The 20,673-nt window shown below is 38.4% G+C and overlaps 1 protein-coding gene across 30 annotated transcripts in view; it reads right to left on the bottom strand.

The window, feature by feature from the left end:
* NFASC (neurofascin) overlaps positions 1-20,673 on the bottom strand; it is a 2,999,343-nt gene that overhangs the window by 1,245,221 nt on the left and 1,733,449 nt on the right. For all 30 annotated transcript variants that reach the window (XM_044076767.1, XM_044076768.1, XM_044076766.1 and 27 more), the window contains one exon: positions 5,792-5,962. In XM_044076767.1, coding sequence (XP_043932702.1) covers positions 5,792-5,962 — 171 coding nt within the window. The remainder of the gene's footprint in view (positions 1-5,791; positions 5,963-20,673) is intronic.

The raw sequence follows: 20,673 nt of genomic DNA, 5'->3' as shown, positions 1-20,673 counted from the left end.
ACTTACTTCTTTGAATATCGTTTGCTACTAGATTAATATATTTTTAAGGTGGTTGTTATTCTTCTTGAGGATCTGCATCCATTTATTTCTAGAACTTCCCTATTTTCATCATCCTACCTTTCCACTTTGATTTATAACCTTCTCCTTCTGTTATATATATGAGAGTTAACTATCTAGCTCTAAAGTATCCATTCAAATCAGATGATCCTAAACCACCTGGTTCTACAGACAGGATCAGCTTATCCCAAGTAATTCTTTCCCTCCTAAATAAATTCCTTCAATTCTATTAATCATTAAGAACTTCTCTGCTGTTTGATAAAAATATAACTGACCTGTATATAAAACTTAAGTCATTAAAACCATTTTCACTGCCTGTATCTTACTATCTGTATCCATAATCAAGAATTTCCATTTTTCTAGTTTTTATATTTCTTTTTAGTCTCTTCCCACATATCCATATGACTAAATACTTTCTTATTGTGTCCCTATAAATATGGATATTGCTGAATCAATCAGAGTATACTAAGTTGGCAGACTTTTAAAATCCCCTACAGAATACTCCATCAGGAATACTGGGTGAGCAAATAAGTGTAATTAAAACAATGATTTTCTTGAGCTGGGATACAGGATCTAAATTGCCTAGATATAGTAAGGCCTTGTTACGTTTAATTTTGGTGGTTGCCAAAAAAGCAGTCACTACAACATGGAAATCAAAGTCTAAACCAACCATACTTGAAGTAGTAAATACTGTAACAGAGACAAAAGAACAAGAAGTAGGATCTTTAGAAAAGGGTAGGATTAAATTACATAGAAAAAATGGAAATTGTGGGAATACATGCAGAAAATCGCTGTGGAGGAATGAGATTTAAGAGAAGGCAGGGACTGAATAATTTATGAAATGTTGGCTTGATTATATTGTATACAACAATTGATGTGCTATATAATATTTCTAAACGTGAACTTGTTAATATGGTTTGATTACGTTTATATAAATGTATGTTTGCCTATGTCAGAAGTCATAATTCAATAAAGGTATTTAAAAAATGAACACATTTTCAGAACCCCATCCATTTTTAACACAAAACTATGTATATTTTCAACAATGAAGTTGACCTGTCCAGATAAGAGCAGTTGCCCCAAATCAGTGCCTGCACCTACAGGCAATACCCCAAAAAATTAAAGTTATTTAAGCTAAACCACATTACAACCTATGTCCCCACTCATATGGTATGCTATCTGTTCTTTTCTTACTTTTGTTCCCAGCCCAGATGTGAATAACAGTTTGCCTGCTTTCATGAAACATTAACTTTTAACCCTAAGAAAAAGTACAATGGCTACCTTTAAAACAGATTAAATTGTGCACTATTGTGTTAAATGCATTCACCTATTATGGTTGCTTCAGGCCTGGTCCAACTGGTTGTGCCTGCAGACTTCTTGGCTCCCACTATGAACAGCATTTGCTAATAGGGAAAAATAAAGCTAATAACTTTGCAGACACAAGAAATGTACCATTTTGTCATGCCTTTCAGAATTTTGCCTTATTTTAAAAACCTATTTGGTTAAAATAACCATTGGGTGTACCTTAAACCAAATACATTAATCAAGAGATCCACTGTCATAAAAAGGGAAATTATCTTAACTCTGCATATAATATGATCAATAAAGTTTTATACCCCACACCAGCAGCCCAAGATCACATTATATAACTAACATGCATCTGTCCAACCCTTCTTAGCTAGTTAAAGAGTAAAATGTGTGTATCTTACAACTAAAGAAGCATACTTGTTTGCTTTTAGCTAATATATACAGCGGTCAAAGATATGACTTCCTCTACCACCCATTTAAAATACCCATGAATGCACAGTATAAAACTGCTTTACAATGCAACATGCGATTTGCACCATGCAATATGTTATACAAATATTAATAAGAACAAAACTGTTTTATTTAGCTATTTAATTCCCTTCTGTGTTTTTCCTAAACATCCATGACATAAAATAAGGTGCAAGTTATGCAGTTCACCCACCAGTTTAACAATGTCAGCAAAATTCCAGTCTTTTTCGGCCACTGTTTCTTGCAAAGCCATACTCCACTTGTTCCTATATCCAGTAGGAATTATGCTTTATAGTCTCCTATATATTCACTAATTTCACTGTTGATGGATTTCTTCCTGATCATCTCCATCTCCCAAAACTTGAATCTGTTTCAAGTCCAAGGTTCTCTGGATTCTTCTAGCCTGCTCACATGTTTTTTTCCTGCCTCTCAAGCATTTTTCATTTGGAATACAATTGAAGAGGTTTCATCAGCAATGTCTCACTGTGGCCTTTGTTATGAAAAGAACGAAAAGCAGAATCCCCTTCTGCTTGATGGCTCCATCTTTGTTGGAAAAACTTTATTTCCTTTTTAGCCAGTTCTGTGTCAAGAAACTCTTTGATCCTCCTGGAAAAAAAATATTCTGAAGACAGCTGGATACCACAGCTTGAACCTCAAAATATTCCCAGATTGCTGGGATAAACTTGCTTCTCTTTTGCATGGTGTACAGTTACACCCCTTTTTCTCATTTTCTACATTGGGTGGGGGTATTGTGTCAATTGTCACCATTTTTCTCATTTCAATGCCACTCTACTACCTTCTTAAACAGTCATGCTTGACTATTGCAGGTCTTCTTTCACACAATCCATCCATCTCTTTGCTAGATGCCTTTCTTTCCTCTTGCCTTCTTTCTGTCTGTCTGGCCCAAATCTTCTTCACCAAACTGTCTTCTGTTTTTCTGCACATGTGACCAAACCACCATAATCTGTTTTCTTTGACTGTCTTTACATTTATTGCTACTTGGGCTTCTGCTCTGATGTCCTAATTTTTTCATCTGACCCACAGTATGCATTCTAACACCCTCTCTCAGGCTCTTCCTCTAGCTTCCTCAAATGCTCTGCCTTTACTGCCCAGGTTTCTATATCAGACAGTAGTACTGGTTACACCACTGTTTTGTACAGCTTCTTTGGCATTCTTCTGTCATACATGACCGCTAACAATCTGTGTCAGTTGGCTGCAGCCCCTCTAATTCTAGCTTTGACCTCTTCATTTAGACTTCCCTTCTGCTCAACTACCCCTACTAGATACTTGAAGCTATTAACCTGTTCCATGATTTTCCCCTTCTTTCTCAATTCTCATCTTCTTCTGATTTCCCCCAGTTTGCTGCCATTACAGCTGTCTTACCTGTACTCAGTTTCATCCCATGTACCTTCAGTTTTGCATTCCATTCCCGTGTCATTTGCTGAAGTTCTTGTTCAAACTCTGCCTGTAATGCTACATTGTCTACATGCAGCAACTTTGCTGATCTGTTCCCTCTGACCTGTTTGCTAATGTATTCCATCACCAGTATGCACAGCAGTGGGCTCAGAGCTGAACCTTGATGCACACCCACTCATACCGGGAACCCCTCTGTGAGATCAAACTCCACGAATAATCACTTTCCACACACAGACTGTTGCCTCCAACACAAACACACACACACACACACACACACACACACACACACACACACACACACACACACACACACACTTGCATGCGCGCAGATCATATGCATTATTTAAACCACAAAAAATAGTATGTATTAAGACATCGCTTGCTTTACCCTATTTTGCCCATGGAAAATATTAGCACATTTTCCTTTATGACATGAATCATGGACCCACCTTTCTTCCATGATAGCCAAATGTAAGATTAAACCATACATAACCAGATTTGGTAAATTCTTGGTCCGCACATCTCACTAGACCATTTACGACTAGATAATTTGGCCTTTTATTTTAATTGTTCACAGCTGGCTATTTTATACCTTTTTTAACCAGTCAAAGATTTGCAAAGGATTGCTAAGATTACAGTTGGGATGCCTGGGCAACAGAACCCTAACTAACCTGATTGTGATCAGGTATACTAGCTCCCCCCATACAAAGTACAGGTGGCTACGCCCCCCCAAAAAAATTATATCTTTATATCTTTTCTTCTGTTTCCCATACTTCAGCATGAATTCAGTCTTTTCTGCTAGAACAACTTACTTATATTTGATAGAAAAGTTTTTTGCATATATTGACTTAATTTTCTTTGTTCTTCTTAAAATGTCCCAACCTGGCATACTCCACCAAATACTCACTTTTACACAACATCCAGCTGTACCCCCTCAATACCTGCACCATTCTCACAAAATTAAAAACCCTGGATTTCTTGAGCTTTATGCTACAATGATCTGTGCTTGCATGTTAATGAAGCTTAAGGTCTTTGGAGCAAACTTATATAAATGTGGCCAACCCATTTAGCCTTGGAGAGTTGAGCTCAGTCTTCATTTCCTGCTACTTACTGATAAGAGTTCATTATTCAGATATTAAACTGAAGTTACTTTTGTCCATTAGTCTTGTTTAGCACAGTTCCTTTACAGAGGAGAAAAGTTCCAGTGATTAGCAAAACAGAAAATTAACATCTTCTGTAAGTTGTCATAAATAGACCACAACACTGGTGTAACATTTTCATTTTGCTACACAAGGCTGCTGAAGGAGCTAGGTGGAGAAGATGGGAGAAAGACTGGTCATTACCATCTCACTCCTTCTTGGGAAGGGTGATAGTTTGGCTCACTGCACTGGAGGCTGGTTTGGATTTATCGCCCACAGCAATAAACCTGATAATCCGTTCTTCACATAAGTGCAATTGCCTTGTTAGGGTAGCAGCATGCACAGTATTATCCATGCACCTTCAATGAGTAGAAAATGAGAATGGAGCAGCCATCAAGCAAAGGGAGTTAAGTGGGGATACCAACTCAGTCCCCATCACATAGATGGTATCTCTCATTCCTGCCTCACTTGACCTTTGTCCTGGAGGAACAAATGGGCTCTAAGACTCTTTCCTCCAGGGAACAAGTAGTACTGTACTGCAGTTGTCGGGGGGGGGGGGGCTCAAAAATATATTGTGAACATGTGGAATAAGTTAAAAAGGGTAAATCAATGCAAAACTAAAAGCTCAGTTTTGCTCCATTTTTTGACAGTTACCAAAGTACAATAGATACAGATAGATAGATAGATATATGATATATACGTAGATAGATAGATAGATAGATAGATAGACAGATATTGATGAGATACCTCGCAGATAACCACTGTAAGCTAACAATAACAAAATATGTAATTATATTTGAAATGGAAAAGCACTAGATGGAAGAAAAGTACCAAGATTCTTGGGGGGGGGGGGGGTATAAAAAATTAAACAACCAAACAAAATTTTAATTTGCTGCATATTTAAAAATTCTACCTATTCATGTAGTTTCCCAGAAAAAAAATCATATTTTCAATTGAAAAAGAAAATAGGGGAATACATTTGTCGTGACAGAAAAGCATGGGGAAGTCTTCATTAGTTTATTTTAAAATAATCATTTTACCATTTCTGACTTGCAGAAAACACATTAGCAACTTTTACAGACTTCTGTATGCATACAGTAGGAATGGAGGTACATTTTGTATTCACAGACTTACTAATGAAAACATTTTATGGATAAGTAGTATAAGGGAGAAAAACACAACAGACATGACTGATGACACTGAGAGTATAAACTGGTTCTTCTGCTGTATAATGTGAGTAAAGTGGAAGCAGGCATTACAACTATAATTATTCTCACTGTTCTTCTGCACATTTGTGGAATAAAGGTCTCCATCCAATCCTTGAGAAACCCATTTATTTTGAAAGATAGGCACCACAGCTAACTATAAAGACAGTATAAGGGGGGAAAACACAACAGACTTACGGCTGATGACACTGAGCGTATAAGGATTCTTCTGCTGTATAGTGTGAGTAAAGTGGAAGCGGGCATTACAACTATAATCAGTCTCTCTGTCCTTCTGTACAACATTTGAGAAATAAAGGTCTCCATTCAATCCTTGAGAAACCCGTTTATCTTGAAAAATAGGCACCATAGCTAGGGAAAAAGAAACAAAAACAATTATTTAAATACTATCACTTCAGGTATCTTTGCAAGTAAGCTTTTTCTAGAAAATAACAAATATTAATTTCAACACCTAATGTGTTTCTAGCTGATGAACACCATTTAAGGACTGTGTGATGCAATAAACATTTCCCTGCTGCATGAGTGCATGTACAGATATCATTTAAATAACAATATTATAAAAACCTATTTGATAAATTTACAACATCTACTCATAAAGCAAACATATTTGCCAACTGCACATACATTTGTAAAATAACTAAACTAAAACACCTCAGTGTTACATATACAGAATGGTTTTCATGTATGTGTGAATAAATGTGTGTGTGCGCTCGTGTGTGTAATTTTTTCTCTCTTCCCTTCCCAGTTAATTCCTTCAACTTTTTCTTAATTATTGTCCACATTTTCTCCTCTGGTTGATAAAAAATATACTTGACCCATTTTCAACTGCTTGTATCTTACTAGAATCACAAGCATCTTGAAAGAAAGCTGTGGTTGCTATATTACCCAAAGAGGGTAAAGTCCTGTCAGACCCAGTTTCATATACACCCATTTCAGTTTTAAACCATGATAATAAAGTGTTAAATCTATACTAGTTAAAAGAATGACATAGGCACTGCCAACATTGATAGATGTGAATTAGTGTAGTTTTGTGGAGGAGAGGTACACAACTGACAGCATTACTAGAACAGTGGTGATCCGTAGGGAGGCAGACTGTAAGAAAGTACTACTGTTGTTGGTGGATGTTGATGCAGAGAAACATTCTACATAGTAAGCTGGGTTTTTATGAAGAGAGGAATGGAAGCATTTGCTTTCCCTGATACAATAATAAGGTTAATTAGGAAGACGTATGTAGGATTGGAGGCAATAATTAAAGTGGGTGATTTCCCTTCACATAAGTTGTGTTTGAACAGAGGGAATCAGGCAGTGCTGTCCTAATTCCCCTTTGTTATTTGCTTTATATTTAGAGCCATTGGCAAATAAAATAAGTGACTCAGAAGTTCAAGGATATAATTGGCATGGGAATAAAGAAAATTTGGCTTTGTGGTATACGATACTAGTTTGTACTTGATAAATCCAGACAAGGACATTTTTGTTTAATGGAACATTTTGTGATAGTTTCAAGTCTGTTCAGGATATAAAATTAATGAAGATAAAACAAAAGCTATAGCCATAAATTATGTACCCCAAACAAACTGGTTCAGCAATGCCCATATTTATGAGGACTTGATAAGATGAAGTATTTAGGTGTATGAATTAGAAAGGCTACTATTATGACAGCTAAAGATGTGTGTGAAGAGACTACATGAAAGATAATACAAAAACAGTAACTGGAAGTTAAGGGTTTGGATAGTAAGATACAAGCAATGAAAATGTTTTAGTCCCTTTAGTTTTATAAAATGTTTTTAGTCCCTTTAGTTTTATATATAGGTCAGACATATTTTTATCAACCACAGGAGATGTTGTGGACAACAGTTAATAATAAGCTGAAGGAAACTATCTGTGAGCAAAAGTGGACAAGAGTTAATTGGGGTAAGTTGATCGTCCCAGTAGAAAAAAGTGGTTTAGGATTACCTTATTTGATGGGATATTTTAGAGCCACACAGTTAAGGGTGATACATATAAAACAAGCAAAAGGTTATAATTCAAAGCTGAAAGGGATGATGATGATGAAGTGTGCGGGGGGGGGGGGTCAAGATACAAGGAGAGAGTGGGATTTTGGAAGTAAATCTTTACGCAGAATAACACTACTATACAGAATATTATATTTGCAAAGTAGCAGAAAGTATTCTAAGATCTAAGCCAATATAAGAAGAGAGAAAGAACATTTTGATAATAGTGATGAGTGTAAGTTAGGGTACAGAAAATAAGCAAGAGGGGGTGGAATGTACTGGAGAAAACTAGCAAAGGTACCAAGGTACTGGGAGCAAATATCTAGAGAGGAAAATGTAATAAAGTGGGATGAGACCAAAAATATATTTGGACTGCAGGCTAGAGACTGTCTCCCCTACCAGGGACTGATATCAAAACATAAGCAAACAGAAAGTGATAGGGGAATCCTAACTGAAAGAGCAGCTCTCGTAAAGTTTTTAGTTGAACTTAGAACAGAAGCTGCTTTAAAAAAAAGGATAATTAGTAGGGTATATAAAATATTGCACAATAACTACATGAAACAATCAGAGGAGCATAGAAAAGATTAGGAAAAGACTGGAAAAGCAGTTTACAAGGGAACAATGTGAGGGAGGACATATGCATGTCTCCCAGGTATGTGACAAAGTCCAGAAGGTTTATGATTTTTGCTTGGAAGTATTTGCAAAGGTATTTTTATACTCCAAGCACACTTCAAATACATTTTCCTCAGGTAGATAGCAAATGATGGAGGTATGATGGGGAAGAAAAAGATAAGTGGGAACATAAAATTTGAGGGTGTAATGAGTTGGCATATTTAAAACAAATTCTAACAGAGTACTCTGTTAGAAATATTATGTAAGCGAATTGCTGTAGCTGAGGAAATTATTCTTTTCAGCTGAGACACAGGACCTGAATTGTATAGGTCTATTAAGACCTAGTTATGTTTAATTCTATTGGCTGCCAAAAAACAATTCCTAGAAAATGGAATTCAAAGTCTAAACCATCTCTATGTAAAACAAAAATAAAACAGGAGCAGGTTAGAAAATAAATACAAAGAAAGTACAGAACAAACACGGCTTAGGCAAATACTTTAATAAAATAAAAGAACTGGAAGATGTAACTTTAGAAAAGGGAAAGAGCAGATTATGTAGAAATAAATGGAAATTATGAGAACAATACACGTAGAATAATGTTCAGGAAGAGTAGTGATGTTTAAGGGAAGACAGAAATTGAGCAAATTATGTAATGTTGGAAGCATGAGAGCTATGAAGAAAGAAACAATATGTTATGCATATTGTATGTGAAAGCAAACAGATATTAATATGGTCTGTTTTTTTTTCTGTTAATTTATGTTTACTTATGCCTTAAGTGATAAAAAAGATGCTGGTGATTCCCCTCCTTTTAAAATGCTATTAAACAAAATCTTCCAGATTTTTATCACTTTCTTCCTCACTAACTTCCAAATTTCTACAGGAATATCATCTGTCCCTAGAGTCTTCCCTGCAGATTGACTATACATTATAATTTTTATCTCATCTCCCCCTATCTTATCTATTGATCAGAGTGAATTGGAAGCTTTGTCAAGTAATAAGGAAGTCTGGAAGTTGTTGATCCTCATTTTCTTCTAAACTTGGCATAAGTGTTCCATAAATATTTCTATTTGCACTCTTTATTGGTTTCCACATTCCTCTACTTTACGCAATTTTTCAAAATTTTCAGGAATATCTCTAACACCTTTATAGGATCTCTGGTTATTGTTTCTTGTCATAGGATCCCTAAGTTTGGCCCTTTTTACTATCTGTTACTTAAGATACCCTAAAAGCTTTTCAGCTCTGGAGTTATCAAAAAATAGCTGTTTAGCAGCAGTCTTTCTAAGCTGAAGCATATTATTCAAATACTCCCTCATTTTCTATTTAGCACTGTGCAGTTGCTCCTCTTCTTATTCTGTGAGATTCCCCTTATTCTGTAGTACTTCAACCATGTTCTCAGTAAAACTGTTCACCGAAGGAAATTTATTTGCTATCTTCTGCTTCTGTATTGGTTCTCATGTGGCTGCTGTGAGCCACGTGGTTCCTGAACCCGAGCAGCCAAAATCGTGCCTGCATTCCTGGCATTAATATATGCACAATCATGATGGGACAAGGACTCTTGTCAATGGTGTGTCCTGCCAGTCTGCTTATTTTTAATTTTCATGGAAAGATTGCCAAGGTGCAGCCAATGTCTAAGTTTTTCATGTCTGGACAATTCAGCATTGCAGATTTGTTTGCAAATGTTTTTCTCTTAATACAAATGGAGTAATCACTAGCATGCAGCTTAGTGTTCTTCCACTGCATGAAGCTGTTGGGATGAATGTACTTCCATATCAAAGGTCATAGTCATCTCACCTCACAGAAAGAAATACACTACTCTCCAAATGTCAGTGGGCTGGGGGAGAGCCACTGGAGTTAAGTATCTTCTATTCTTGTTCACAAGTGAAGGTTAAGGGACTAAATTGTGAATAGATGCTGCAGAAACAGTACTGCAGGTTGCTGAAATGAGATGGGAGGAGCTCAGCAATCTAAGAAAACCTACAAATACAGCCAGTAATCCTTTGGTTTGACAAAAGACAACTGATTTTACTTGAACAACTCATTAAAGTGCCCCCAGGGATATCTTCCACAGGAGTTTGCCTTGCACAGCATACATGGAGGAGGCCCTAAGACAAAACCCAGATATGCTGGGAAGGATTACATCAATCAGCTCTATTGAGGATCTAGCCTGGCACAATAGTATAGAGAGAGAAATCCCCTGCTATAACCTGGGTTCAATTAAAGGTCCTAGTATGGGAGGAGCCAGACAGTGAGGAAGGGGAATGAAGGGGCATGGCCTGTTCTCCCCTCCAAGGTGTGTGGGTTAGTGAGGGTGGAGGGCACTAGAATGCATGTAAGGAAGTACAATTTCTCAGGTGGAGACCAGGAAAACTACTAACTTTCCTTGAGGGGCAATAGCAGTGCTGAGGGGTAGGGGCAAGGCTGCTTACTGGAAATGTCCCTTGTAGAAATGAGAGAAAAGCAACACAGAAAAGCCCATTGCACATCCCCTTTTGGCTCTGTGATCAACACATTTGCAGGGGAACATAGAACTTAACTTGAAAACCCTCAAACCATTTCTGATGGACATCTGAATGACAGTTCCTCCTGGAAGACACTCACCCCAATGATGGGAAGTGAATGGGCAAATTAGCTGTGAGAGGGCTGATGGCTGACAAGCAGAGGGAGAAAAGAGTATCAAATAATGCCTGACAAATCCAGCAGAGTGAAATGGAAGCTCTGATGGGTAATAAGCAAGTCTGGTCTACACCTACGTAGCTTGAAACCACCATGAACCTCATCTGGACATGTAGTTCAAAAACTAAAATTTTGCCTCAGCTTAATTACAGTTTTATTGATTTATTTAATGGATAAAAAATATTGCCCAATATTGTTACCAAAATTGCTACTGTGACCAATGTCCTCTTCCTGAAAAATAACCATCTTCAGTGCTCATTTTTTTACAGCAAGGCATTAAAATCCATGTTCACTGTATTGCTTTTAGTATGAAATTAAATTAGAAAGCTAAAAATCTTACAGATATTAAAGAACACAAAAAGTGGTGGGACATTTCTTATGGTTCTTATTGTACATCTCATTCCACTTACCTGTTTAAGAAATTTAAAATAAATTTAAGTTTAAACATAAGAAACAGAAGGGAGTACCCCTGGACTACCCCAGAAATGAAAGTAATAAAATAAAAAAGGAGCCACATGTGTCTTTAAAGGAGCAGTTGATGGATTCTCCTGAGCCTATTTCTCTAAATGTCATCAGTCTTCACCAAAAATTGGAGTAAATGTCTATCCATATACTAAGCACTTCAGTTGAAAACAAACACTGATAAAGTCAAACCAAAGCAGCTCTCCGGAGTCGGCAAACCTTTAATAAATCAGTGTCAAAAATTAGCAGCAGTTGTACACTTAGGTGCTTGAAACAAGACATCCATAAATAAAAACAACGGATTAACTAAGCGCTTTCACCCATAAGTCAAGTCGGGCATCATCAGAGTAAACCACCATAATACTCGTCAGTTGCTAAAATAATTTCAAATGCTGTTCCAGCCCTCGTAATTGACCAATCACTTTAGTTAAAAAACTAAATTGAAAACAATGTAATCTGTAAAACGTAAACATATCAGCACAAAAAAACTTTCACTCAATGACATTCTACATTGTGCAAAATAAATACAGTAGACCGTAAAGAAACATATTCCAATAACTTTTTGCATTTCAAAGTTGTCATCCCCAATTTCAGAAAAGGAATGTAGTCAAGGGCCAAATGGTAAAACTCTCAAGGTTAATTAGTAAAGACGAAAAGTTTCATTTGAAACTGACCATACTTGTTAATATGTTTTTAGAAAGGGGTTATCCAATTGACCTCTTGGTTAAGATTAAAAAAGAGATAGACGTTAAAAGACATTTGTCTTTCAGACCAATTTTAAAAGGTGGACTATTGAAGGATGTTCATAATGAGAATAACACGGCATTACCAACCGATATGTTTCACCAAAAACGAGCTGTGATTTTACCCTATAACGGGCAATCAGATTACATTATCAAAATTGTTAAGGACACATGGCATTACACTTTGGACAAGGACATTACACAAGTTATAGGAAATTCGCCACTATTTACATTCAGCACGGGTATGAATTTAAAGGAGTTGATGTAAAAAGAGAATAGCAATGCTGGACTATATAAGAGTTCTAAAATGAGTAAATGCGGAGCTTGTAGTGTATGCAAGTTTATTAACAATGGCCCATATGTGGCGGTCCATAATTTTTATAAAACTATTAAATGTCCAGGATATTGTAACTGCAACACCAGGAGGGTTGTTTATGTTGCTACGTGTTTAAGCTGCCCCACGTTTTATGTGGGGAAAACTTTTAGAAAATTAAGGTTAAGAATTTTAGAGCACTTAAGGGACATTAGGAATAAAAAGACTAGTAATGCCTTATACATGCATAGTAATAGTTGTCTTAATTTTAAAAAGTTTTTATTTTTTGTTGTAGATAGAATACCTGATAATGACATGGGGGCAATGCTAAGATTTTGCTGGAGGTGAGGGAGACTATGTGGCAACTTAGGTTAGATGCCTCGAAACCTCCAGGTATCAACGAATATATTTTCCTATCTAGTATTTTAAAATACAAATCGTTATTTATTTGGTTTTAGAACATAACATAACTAGATATGGAATGTATTATTTTTTTCTACTGTATTTATTTTGCACAACGTAGAATGTCATTGAGTGAAAGTTTTTTTGTGCTGATATGTTTACGTTTTACAGGTTACATTGTTTTCAATTTAGTTTTTTAACTAAAGTGATTGGTCAATTACGAGGGCAGGAACAGCATTTGAAATTATTTTAGCAACTGACGAGTATTATGCTGGTTTACTCTGATGATGCTCGACTTGACTTATGGGTGAAAGCGCTTAGTTAATCCGTTGTTTTTATTTATGGATGTCTTGTTTCAAGCACCTAAGTGTACAAATGCTGCTAATTTTTGACACTGGTTTATTAAAGGTCTGTCCATATACTATCTAGGATGAACTTAAGAACTTTCATTCTTATCACAACTCATGATTCTTCAAGGAATTCTAAGGGCAAGGATCCAGTCTTGGGGCACCTTGATTCTGGAAGAAAAAAAGATTCAAGCTGACAAAACTTTTAAATTAGTAGATGTAAAGTTAACAAACTCTCTCTGCATGTTGGTCCCCATTATCCAAGTCAGTGTCATTAATTAACAGATCAAGAGATTTGGCTACAGAGACCACCAATATTTCTCCTGCTCCCCATCATCTTACATTCTCAGCCTTTAAGATGAGGACATCCTCAGGGACATATTGCTGGTTAGGGAAACACCAGAACAAGAACCAGCCTTCTTTTTGGGAAGATATATTTGACCATCAGACATCCCAGGTGTTGTCATGTGAAAGTCTGGCATTTGTCTTAAATGTCAGAGGCTCAGATATTTACTGGTTAAGGAGATCACAGGAATATACTGACTCAGTTCAGAATATTACATTTGGTTTCACAGCTAAACTCAAACCATCTACTTCAGGGAAACCAATAAAGAGGACAAGCACTCTGTAGCACCATATTCTGAGAAGGAACAGCACAGCTTATCCTATTCATATTGGGTGTCTTTTGCTGTATGTTAAGACACTAGCAAATTCAATGTTTTGTCTCTGGGTTCCATTTGAAAAGATGCTTCTTTTTGTGATAATGTTAATTTAAAGATGGAACGTTTCAAGCAGCGTACAAAATAAGTTTTCATCAGCAAAACAGTAGTAGGTCAAGCTCAAAAAGATGAATCAACTCATACCAGCATTCATTTATGTGTTCTTTCCATGGCATACTTAGCAAAGTGTGTCAAGTATGGGATGCCATGCTAACTGCATCCAAATAGCCTTATAGGTTTTACAGGGCTTTTACGGAGCATTTTTATCTTTACAATAGCACAATGGCTGGGCTTATGGACACAGCATCTGAATCAGAAAAATGGTCTAGTCATCAGCCTTCAATTGAGAACACTTACATCTCACACAGAAAGATGATTGAACTGTTCAGTGAGTTGTATATCTGTACCATTTTGCGTATCAGAGCTAGTTAAACAAATGTATGACTTAACTAAATAGACAGCAGATGCCTGCTTTACAAAGCTAAGTTAACCAAAATAGTTTACAAGGTAGGTTTACATACAATCAGATGTGCACATGGTATGGTAAATGACCACTTTTGAGTTGCTGCTTTCAGTTTTGTCATTAGAAGACATGCATATGGATTAAAACACATCCCCTTCCTGAAGTTGTGGGGCTAAATAGACCTGATAAAGCCACTGTGTTTGAAATTCCATCTCTTCAGAAGACAAGGGTAAAATTATGAAGAAAGTACAGTTGTGGATGTTGAACTTACCTTAACAGTAGATGTCCGAATGATAACTGCTGCAGTAGCCTTAGCTATATCTATTACAGCCTGCCAAGGATATAACAGCCAGCCAGCTTCCTAAACTTAAGGGCACCTTCTACACACCCAAACTGTCAAGTAGCTTGAGATGAACTGACTAAAAGACATGTTTGGGTGTGCTGCCCTTCAGAGCTTTTCTCCCAGCAGATAAAGGGAGGCTGAGCCATGAAAGGGCAATGCTAGGATTAATAAAAAAAAAAAAAGTAAAAGTCTGTACCCTGACATAAAAAAAACACACCACAAAACAAGGGGGTGGAGGGAAGGAATGGCTACTGCAGCAGTGATTACTTGAACTTCTACTATTACGGTAAGTTCAGCTTATAAAATTGTACTACTTTCTTCTTGTTGATCACTGTTGTAGTAGCCTTAGCTATACAGATAGATTATCATAGCAAACTACATTTGGTAGAAGGAAGGAGATGGGTCTAGGAACTCCTGGAGAATGCTCCTAGCAAAACTTTATTTAGGCCTAGAGAAGGTATCAAGCTTATAGTGCCTTGGAAAAGTATGTAAAGAGGAAAAAGTGGCAGCTTCTAGAATACTTCTAAAATACAATCCTTTCCAAAAAGCAATAGATGAATCCAAGGCCCTGATAGAGTGGGCCTTGACCCTCCCTAGGATTGATTAGTCATGGTGAGTATAACAAAAGGCAAATGGTCTTAGAAAACCATTTGGAAATAGTCTGTTTTGACACATATTCTCCTTTCTTATTACATTCACAAGAAATGAACAATTGATCCAAAGATCTGAAAGATTTAGTTCTGTCAAGATAGTACCCGAGTTGTCAGTGGGCATTCAACATATGGAGTATCCTTTCTCCCTCATTCTTAGGTTCACAAAAGAAAACAGAGAGCTGGAAAGCTTGCCCTAAGGTAAACTTGAATACTACTTAAGGCATAAAAAAAGGATTTGTTTTCAAAGAAACAATGTCCCTATGGAAAATGAGGTAGGGTTGGCTCACCATAAGAGTTTGGAACTCAGATAACCTTCTTGCTGATGTCAGAGTAGTCAGCAAAACTGTTTTCCTTGTTAAGAACCTCAAATCAACCAGATTAGCTGAATGAAATGAAGCAAATGTTAGCTTCTTTACCACAAAATTAAGATTCCCAAGTAGGGGGTCAGTGGTTTACTTGAAGGCCTCATGCAAAGCCCCTTTCAGGAACATTTTGTCACGAGACCTCCTTGAAAGAGAAGGCTCCATGGGCAGACATGCAGAAATGGCCAATAAACCTTGACAGAGGAATAAGAAAGGCCATGAGATATTAACTCACTCAAATACTAAAAAAAGACAGAGAACAACTATCTCTGAATGAGATCTGGTTATAGGTTCATAGGTTCATAGGTTTATACTAGGCTATCTGCCCTAAGGCATTTATAAGCCTAGCCCAAATTTTTGTGGCTTACGCCACCCCTTATATGAAAAAATACTGTGCCCATTAGTTTGTTGTGCCTCTGTCCAGCAGTGACACAGAGATGATTCCCGGGGTAAACCTACGATCTCCCATCCACAGGTCTAGATTTCTCTTGAACAGAGTCAGCGAGGTGCTCTGCCTCACATGGACCGGGATTTTATTCCACAGCATAGGGAGTCTCTGAGTGATAAATCTATCCCTCCAGCACATCCTATTTATATCCGTGCTAAGGTTTAAGTCACTTGCTCTAGTGGTTTTGGTGGATTTGGATTTTCTGAGGTGGAGCATGTCCATTAATTCCAGGTTGGACATGGCCTTGTATGTCAGGCACATGTCACCTCTGAGCAGACGGTATGCGACTGAATAGAGCTGGAGTTTCTTCAATCTGGCAGCATATGACAGATTTTGGAGTCCCTTTATCCTTTTGGTGAGGAACTTTTGGGGTCTCTCCAATTGCTGCAGATGTCGGGTGAGATACATCCCGAATGGGGCATTGTACTCTATCATTGGTCTGATAAGTGAAGAGTACAGGGGAACAATGACCTCACTAGATCTGGATGTGAATCCCTTCATGATCAGGTGGGCAATGTAGAAGGTCTTTCTAACCATTTTAGCAACGTGAGTGTCAAAAGAAAGGCCACTGTCAACCTGGGTCCCCAGGTCCCTGATAACCTCTTCTGTGCTTAGTGGATTGCCACCTATATGGTAGCTTGGGGTTACCTTGTTTTTCCCGAAGGGTATGACTATACATTTTTGGCGTTTAACTTCAGGCCATGGCTCTGGCACCAGCTATCTGTTTCCATGAGTCCCTTCTGAAGGATATCCGTGTCCGATGCACTTTCCACTATGGCGCCCAGTTTGCAGTCGTCTGCAAACTTTGTCAGCCAAAGTCCTCCCATGTTGGCCTGTACTTCTGAGAAGTAGATGCCAAACAATAGGGGCCAAGGACCGAGCCCTGTGGGACACCACTTGTGACCAGCTTGGAGTCTGACATAGCGCCAGCAACTCTAACCCTGTGGGTTCTGTCCTTAAGCCAGTTTGCAACCCATCTTGTGACATATGGGTTTACATTTAAGCTGGTAAGTTTTTCTACAATACCTGAGTGGGGTATTGTGTCGAAAGCCTTTGCAAGGTCAAGGTAGGCTGTATGGACTGCCTTTCCCACATCAATGGCCTTGGTGACTGTTTCGAAGAAGTCGACCAAGTTCAAAAGGCATGATCTTCCCTTGACAAAGCCAAACTGGGTCGGGTCCAATGTCTGCAAGTCCCCTATATCTTTGTTTATGAGCTCCATTATGATCCTCTCCATAGCTTTGCAGACTAGACTTGTTAAGCTTATGGGGCGGTAATTACCAGGGTCCGTAGAGGCGCCGCCTTTGTGGAGTGGGACCACAGTTGCCGTACGCCACTCCTTGGGCACGTATCCTGTGGTAAGGCTGAGATTAAACAGCTGCCTTATGTGCGGGTTTAATTCCTCATTTAGCTCGTGTAGCACACAGCCGGGGACACCATCCGGTCCCATTGATGCTGTGTTTTTAGCTTTAGAGAGAGCAGCTTTCACCTGCACATTTGAGATGTCCGGGAGGCTACACTCGGCTGGGATAGTTATCTCTCCTTTAGGGGGGGTGAGGGGGGTGAAGTTTGCACTGAACCTGTCTGCCAGTATGTTGGCAATGTCTGTGGGTTCAGTGATTTTTGTATCATTTTGGACTAATTCTGAGCATATCTGGGAGTTTCCACCCAGGTTCCTAACATAGCTGAAAAAGGTCTTATGATTGTCCTTTGAATCCATGGCAATTTTTCTCTCAAATTTGGCCTTAGTTGATATGAGTGCTCGTATTTTTTTACTAATAATGATCAGGGGTGACTTCCCTTTTATGGATTTTGTTCTATCATGTAATAGCTTTCTCCTCTTATTGTAAAGTTTGTTAATGGCTGGGGTCCACCAGACTGGACGTTTGCCCTTTGTGGAAAGAGTCTTGGTTTTATTTGGGATTGCCTGATCCATGCAGTCCTGGAGGTGTTCATAGAAGGCATTTGTAAGGGCTTCCGCAGCTTGGGTTGTGGTTTCCACTGGCTCAGGGGCCTTGAAGGATACCACACCAGTCTTGAGTAGTGTGAAGTTTGCTTTAGAGAAGTTCTTCACTATGGTCTTTTTTGTTTGGGGTGGGGGCGGGATGTGGATTTCCAGTGAGATTAGTTTATGATCAGATCTCACCAATGAGGGATATACTTCTGGTGTGGAGCATTTTGTCCCCATGTTTATGTTGTTGGCATGAACTAGAAAACCTTTTCCATTTACTAATAACTGATTTTCTAGTAGCAGGTTTTCTTGCCTCCATAAGTACCTGCTGCACCTCAGAAAACAGGTGTTTTAAAGAAATTAAGACTCTGTTATCCAGGCAGTCATTTGAAGGTGATTTATGTTGTGCTGTATCAAACACCCTTGCTCTTGTATGAGTAGATTCATTATGTGAAAAAGCTTGTAGTAATTGCCCTTGACTATTTCCAAAAGAAGGAAAAAACACAGTTGCCTGGGCCAGTAGGGAATCATCACACTATCTTTGGGGGGTCCTTCTGAATCTCCAGAAATACCATGGATATTAGTGGAAAGGTATACAGGAACATTCCTGTAAAAAACAATAAAAAGGCATCTGTCTTCCATGCTTTTTTGCATGGAGTCCTGGAGCAAAACTTTGTCAGTTGATTGTTTAGAAAAGAGGCAAAGAGGTCTACTTGAAGAACTCCCCTCAGATGAATTAAAGCTTGAAAGACGTCCTGATCTAATTTTTATTTGTGAGGGTCTTCCTTGGTTTTGCTCAGCTTGTCTGCCACACAATTTTTCTATGGCATAATGTAGGATGCCTGTAGAGTGATCTTGTGCTCTGAAGCTATGTCCCATGCTAACATGGCTAGTCTGTAAGGGGGGTATGACCTTGTTCCCCTTTGCTTGTTGATCTACCACATGGCTGTGGTATTGTCTGTAACAACATGAAGTGGTCTTGGGAACCAAAGATGGTTCAGAGAGTTAAGTGCATTGATCAGGGCAAGCATCATCTTGAGAATTATGTGCTTGCATCTGTCCTTGGTATCCCACACTCACTGCACTTTTATTCTTCCCAAAACTGTTTCCCAAACAAAGTCCAAAGCATCTGTGGTGACTGACTGCAGGAATGGAGAAGGGGAGACCCGGATGTAAGGACATCTGTTGCCTCCACCAAAGCAGCTCTCTTCTGACAAACCATGGTACTGGGATTTGAAAAGATATAGGGTGTTGATGCTGGGACCAACGAGATTTTAGATACCACCATATCTTTCTCATTAGTCAAAATGACTGATAGAGCTATATTTTACACTGTCAAGTGGCTAGCCCTGTCATGGTGAGCAGTCTGTGATCCATGTTCTCATATCGTAAGGATACTGCACAATACAGTCGATGCCAAAGTGGTGGTTTTACACAACTTTTCCCATACAGGACACCATGTAGATAGAGTCTGTGCTGTTGCCCACAACTCCATTTGTTGAGTTTGAGACAGAAACACTCAGAATTCTTTTTGGAGGTGGCAAGAACCCCACAGAGACACAAGGAGAACATACAAACTCCAAACAAGCATTGGCCGGAGGTCAGGATCAAACTTTGTACCTTGTGCATAGGCGGTATAAACCTTAACCATTATGCCAAGTGGTTGATCAATGAATAAACTGAGTAGTAGAAAGTAAGATGAGAGATGAGTAGTTTGGATTCAGATTCAGATTAGGATACACCACAACTAATCCAATGTTTACAGTGAGACAGATAGTTGAGAAGAAGCTAGAGATATAGAAAGAGTCCAACTGGGCATTCCTAGACTTGAAGAAAGCATATAATAATCTCCCAAGAAAGCTAATCTGGGCAGTCCTGTGGTGTTCTGAAGTCAGAAAAACATTGCTAGAAGTAGTTTAAGAGATGTACAAGGACCTAATGACTCAAGTATGAACAGTGTTTAGTTTTACAGAGGGCTACCCAGTGGGAGTGGCTGTGCACTAGGTTCAGCTTTGATATCACTGCTGTTCATACTGGTGATGGGCTACATTAGCAAACAGGTAAAGGGGGCAGCTCAACAAAGTTGATGTACGCAGACAATGTGGCATTACATGTAGACTCTGAGCAAGAACTTCAGCAAAGGATAGAGGAACTGAATGCAAAACTTCAGGCACATGGGATGAAACTGAATACAAGTACACAGAAGACAGTTGTAATGGCAGCAAATGGAGTTCAGAAGCAGCTAAGAACTGAGATAGAAAGGAAAATAGTTGAACATGTTAGCAGATTCAAGTATCTCAGAGGGGTGGTTGAGGAAAAAGGAAGTCTAAATTAGGTGGTCAAAGCTAAAACCAGAAAAGTTCCAGCCAACTGACACAGTGTCAGGTTTAATACATGACAGAGGAATATCAAAGAAGCTGAAAAGTTAGGTGTACAAAACAGTGATGTGACTGATACTATTGTATGGCATGGAAACCTAGGCAGTAAAGGCAGAGCAACTGAGGAAGCTAGAGGTGATGGAGATCAAGTGCCCAAGATGTGTGGTAGGATGCACTCTGTGGGACAGATGAAGAAATGAGG

The sequence above is a fragment of the Protopterus annectens genome, chromosome 7.part0 (genome assembly GCF_019279795.1).
Source record: "Protopterus annectens isolate FY-2018-M chromosome 7.part0, PAN1.0, whole genome shotgun sequence".
Classification (NCBI taxonomy): Eukaryota; Metazoa; Chordata; order Ceratodontiformes; family Protopteridae; genus Protopterus; species Protopterus annectens.
Note: the sequence above shows the minus strand (reverse complement) of the source record. Positions and strands in the feature narration are given on the sequence as shown.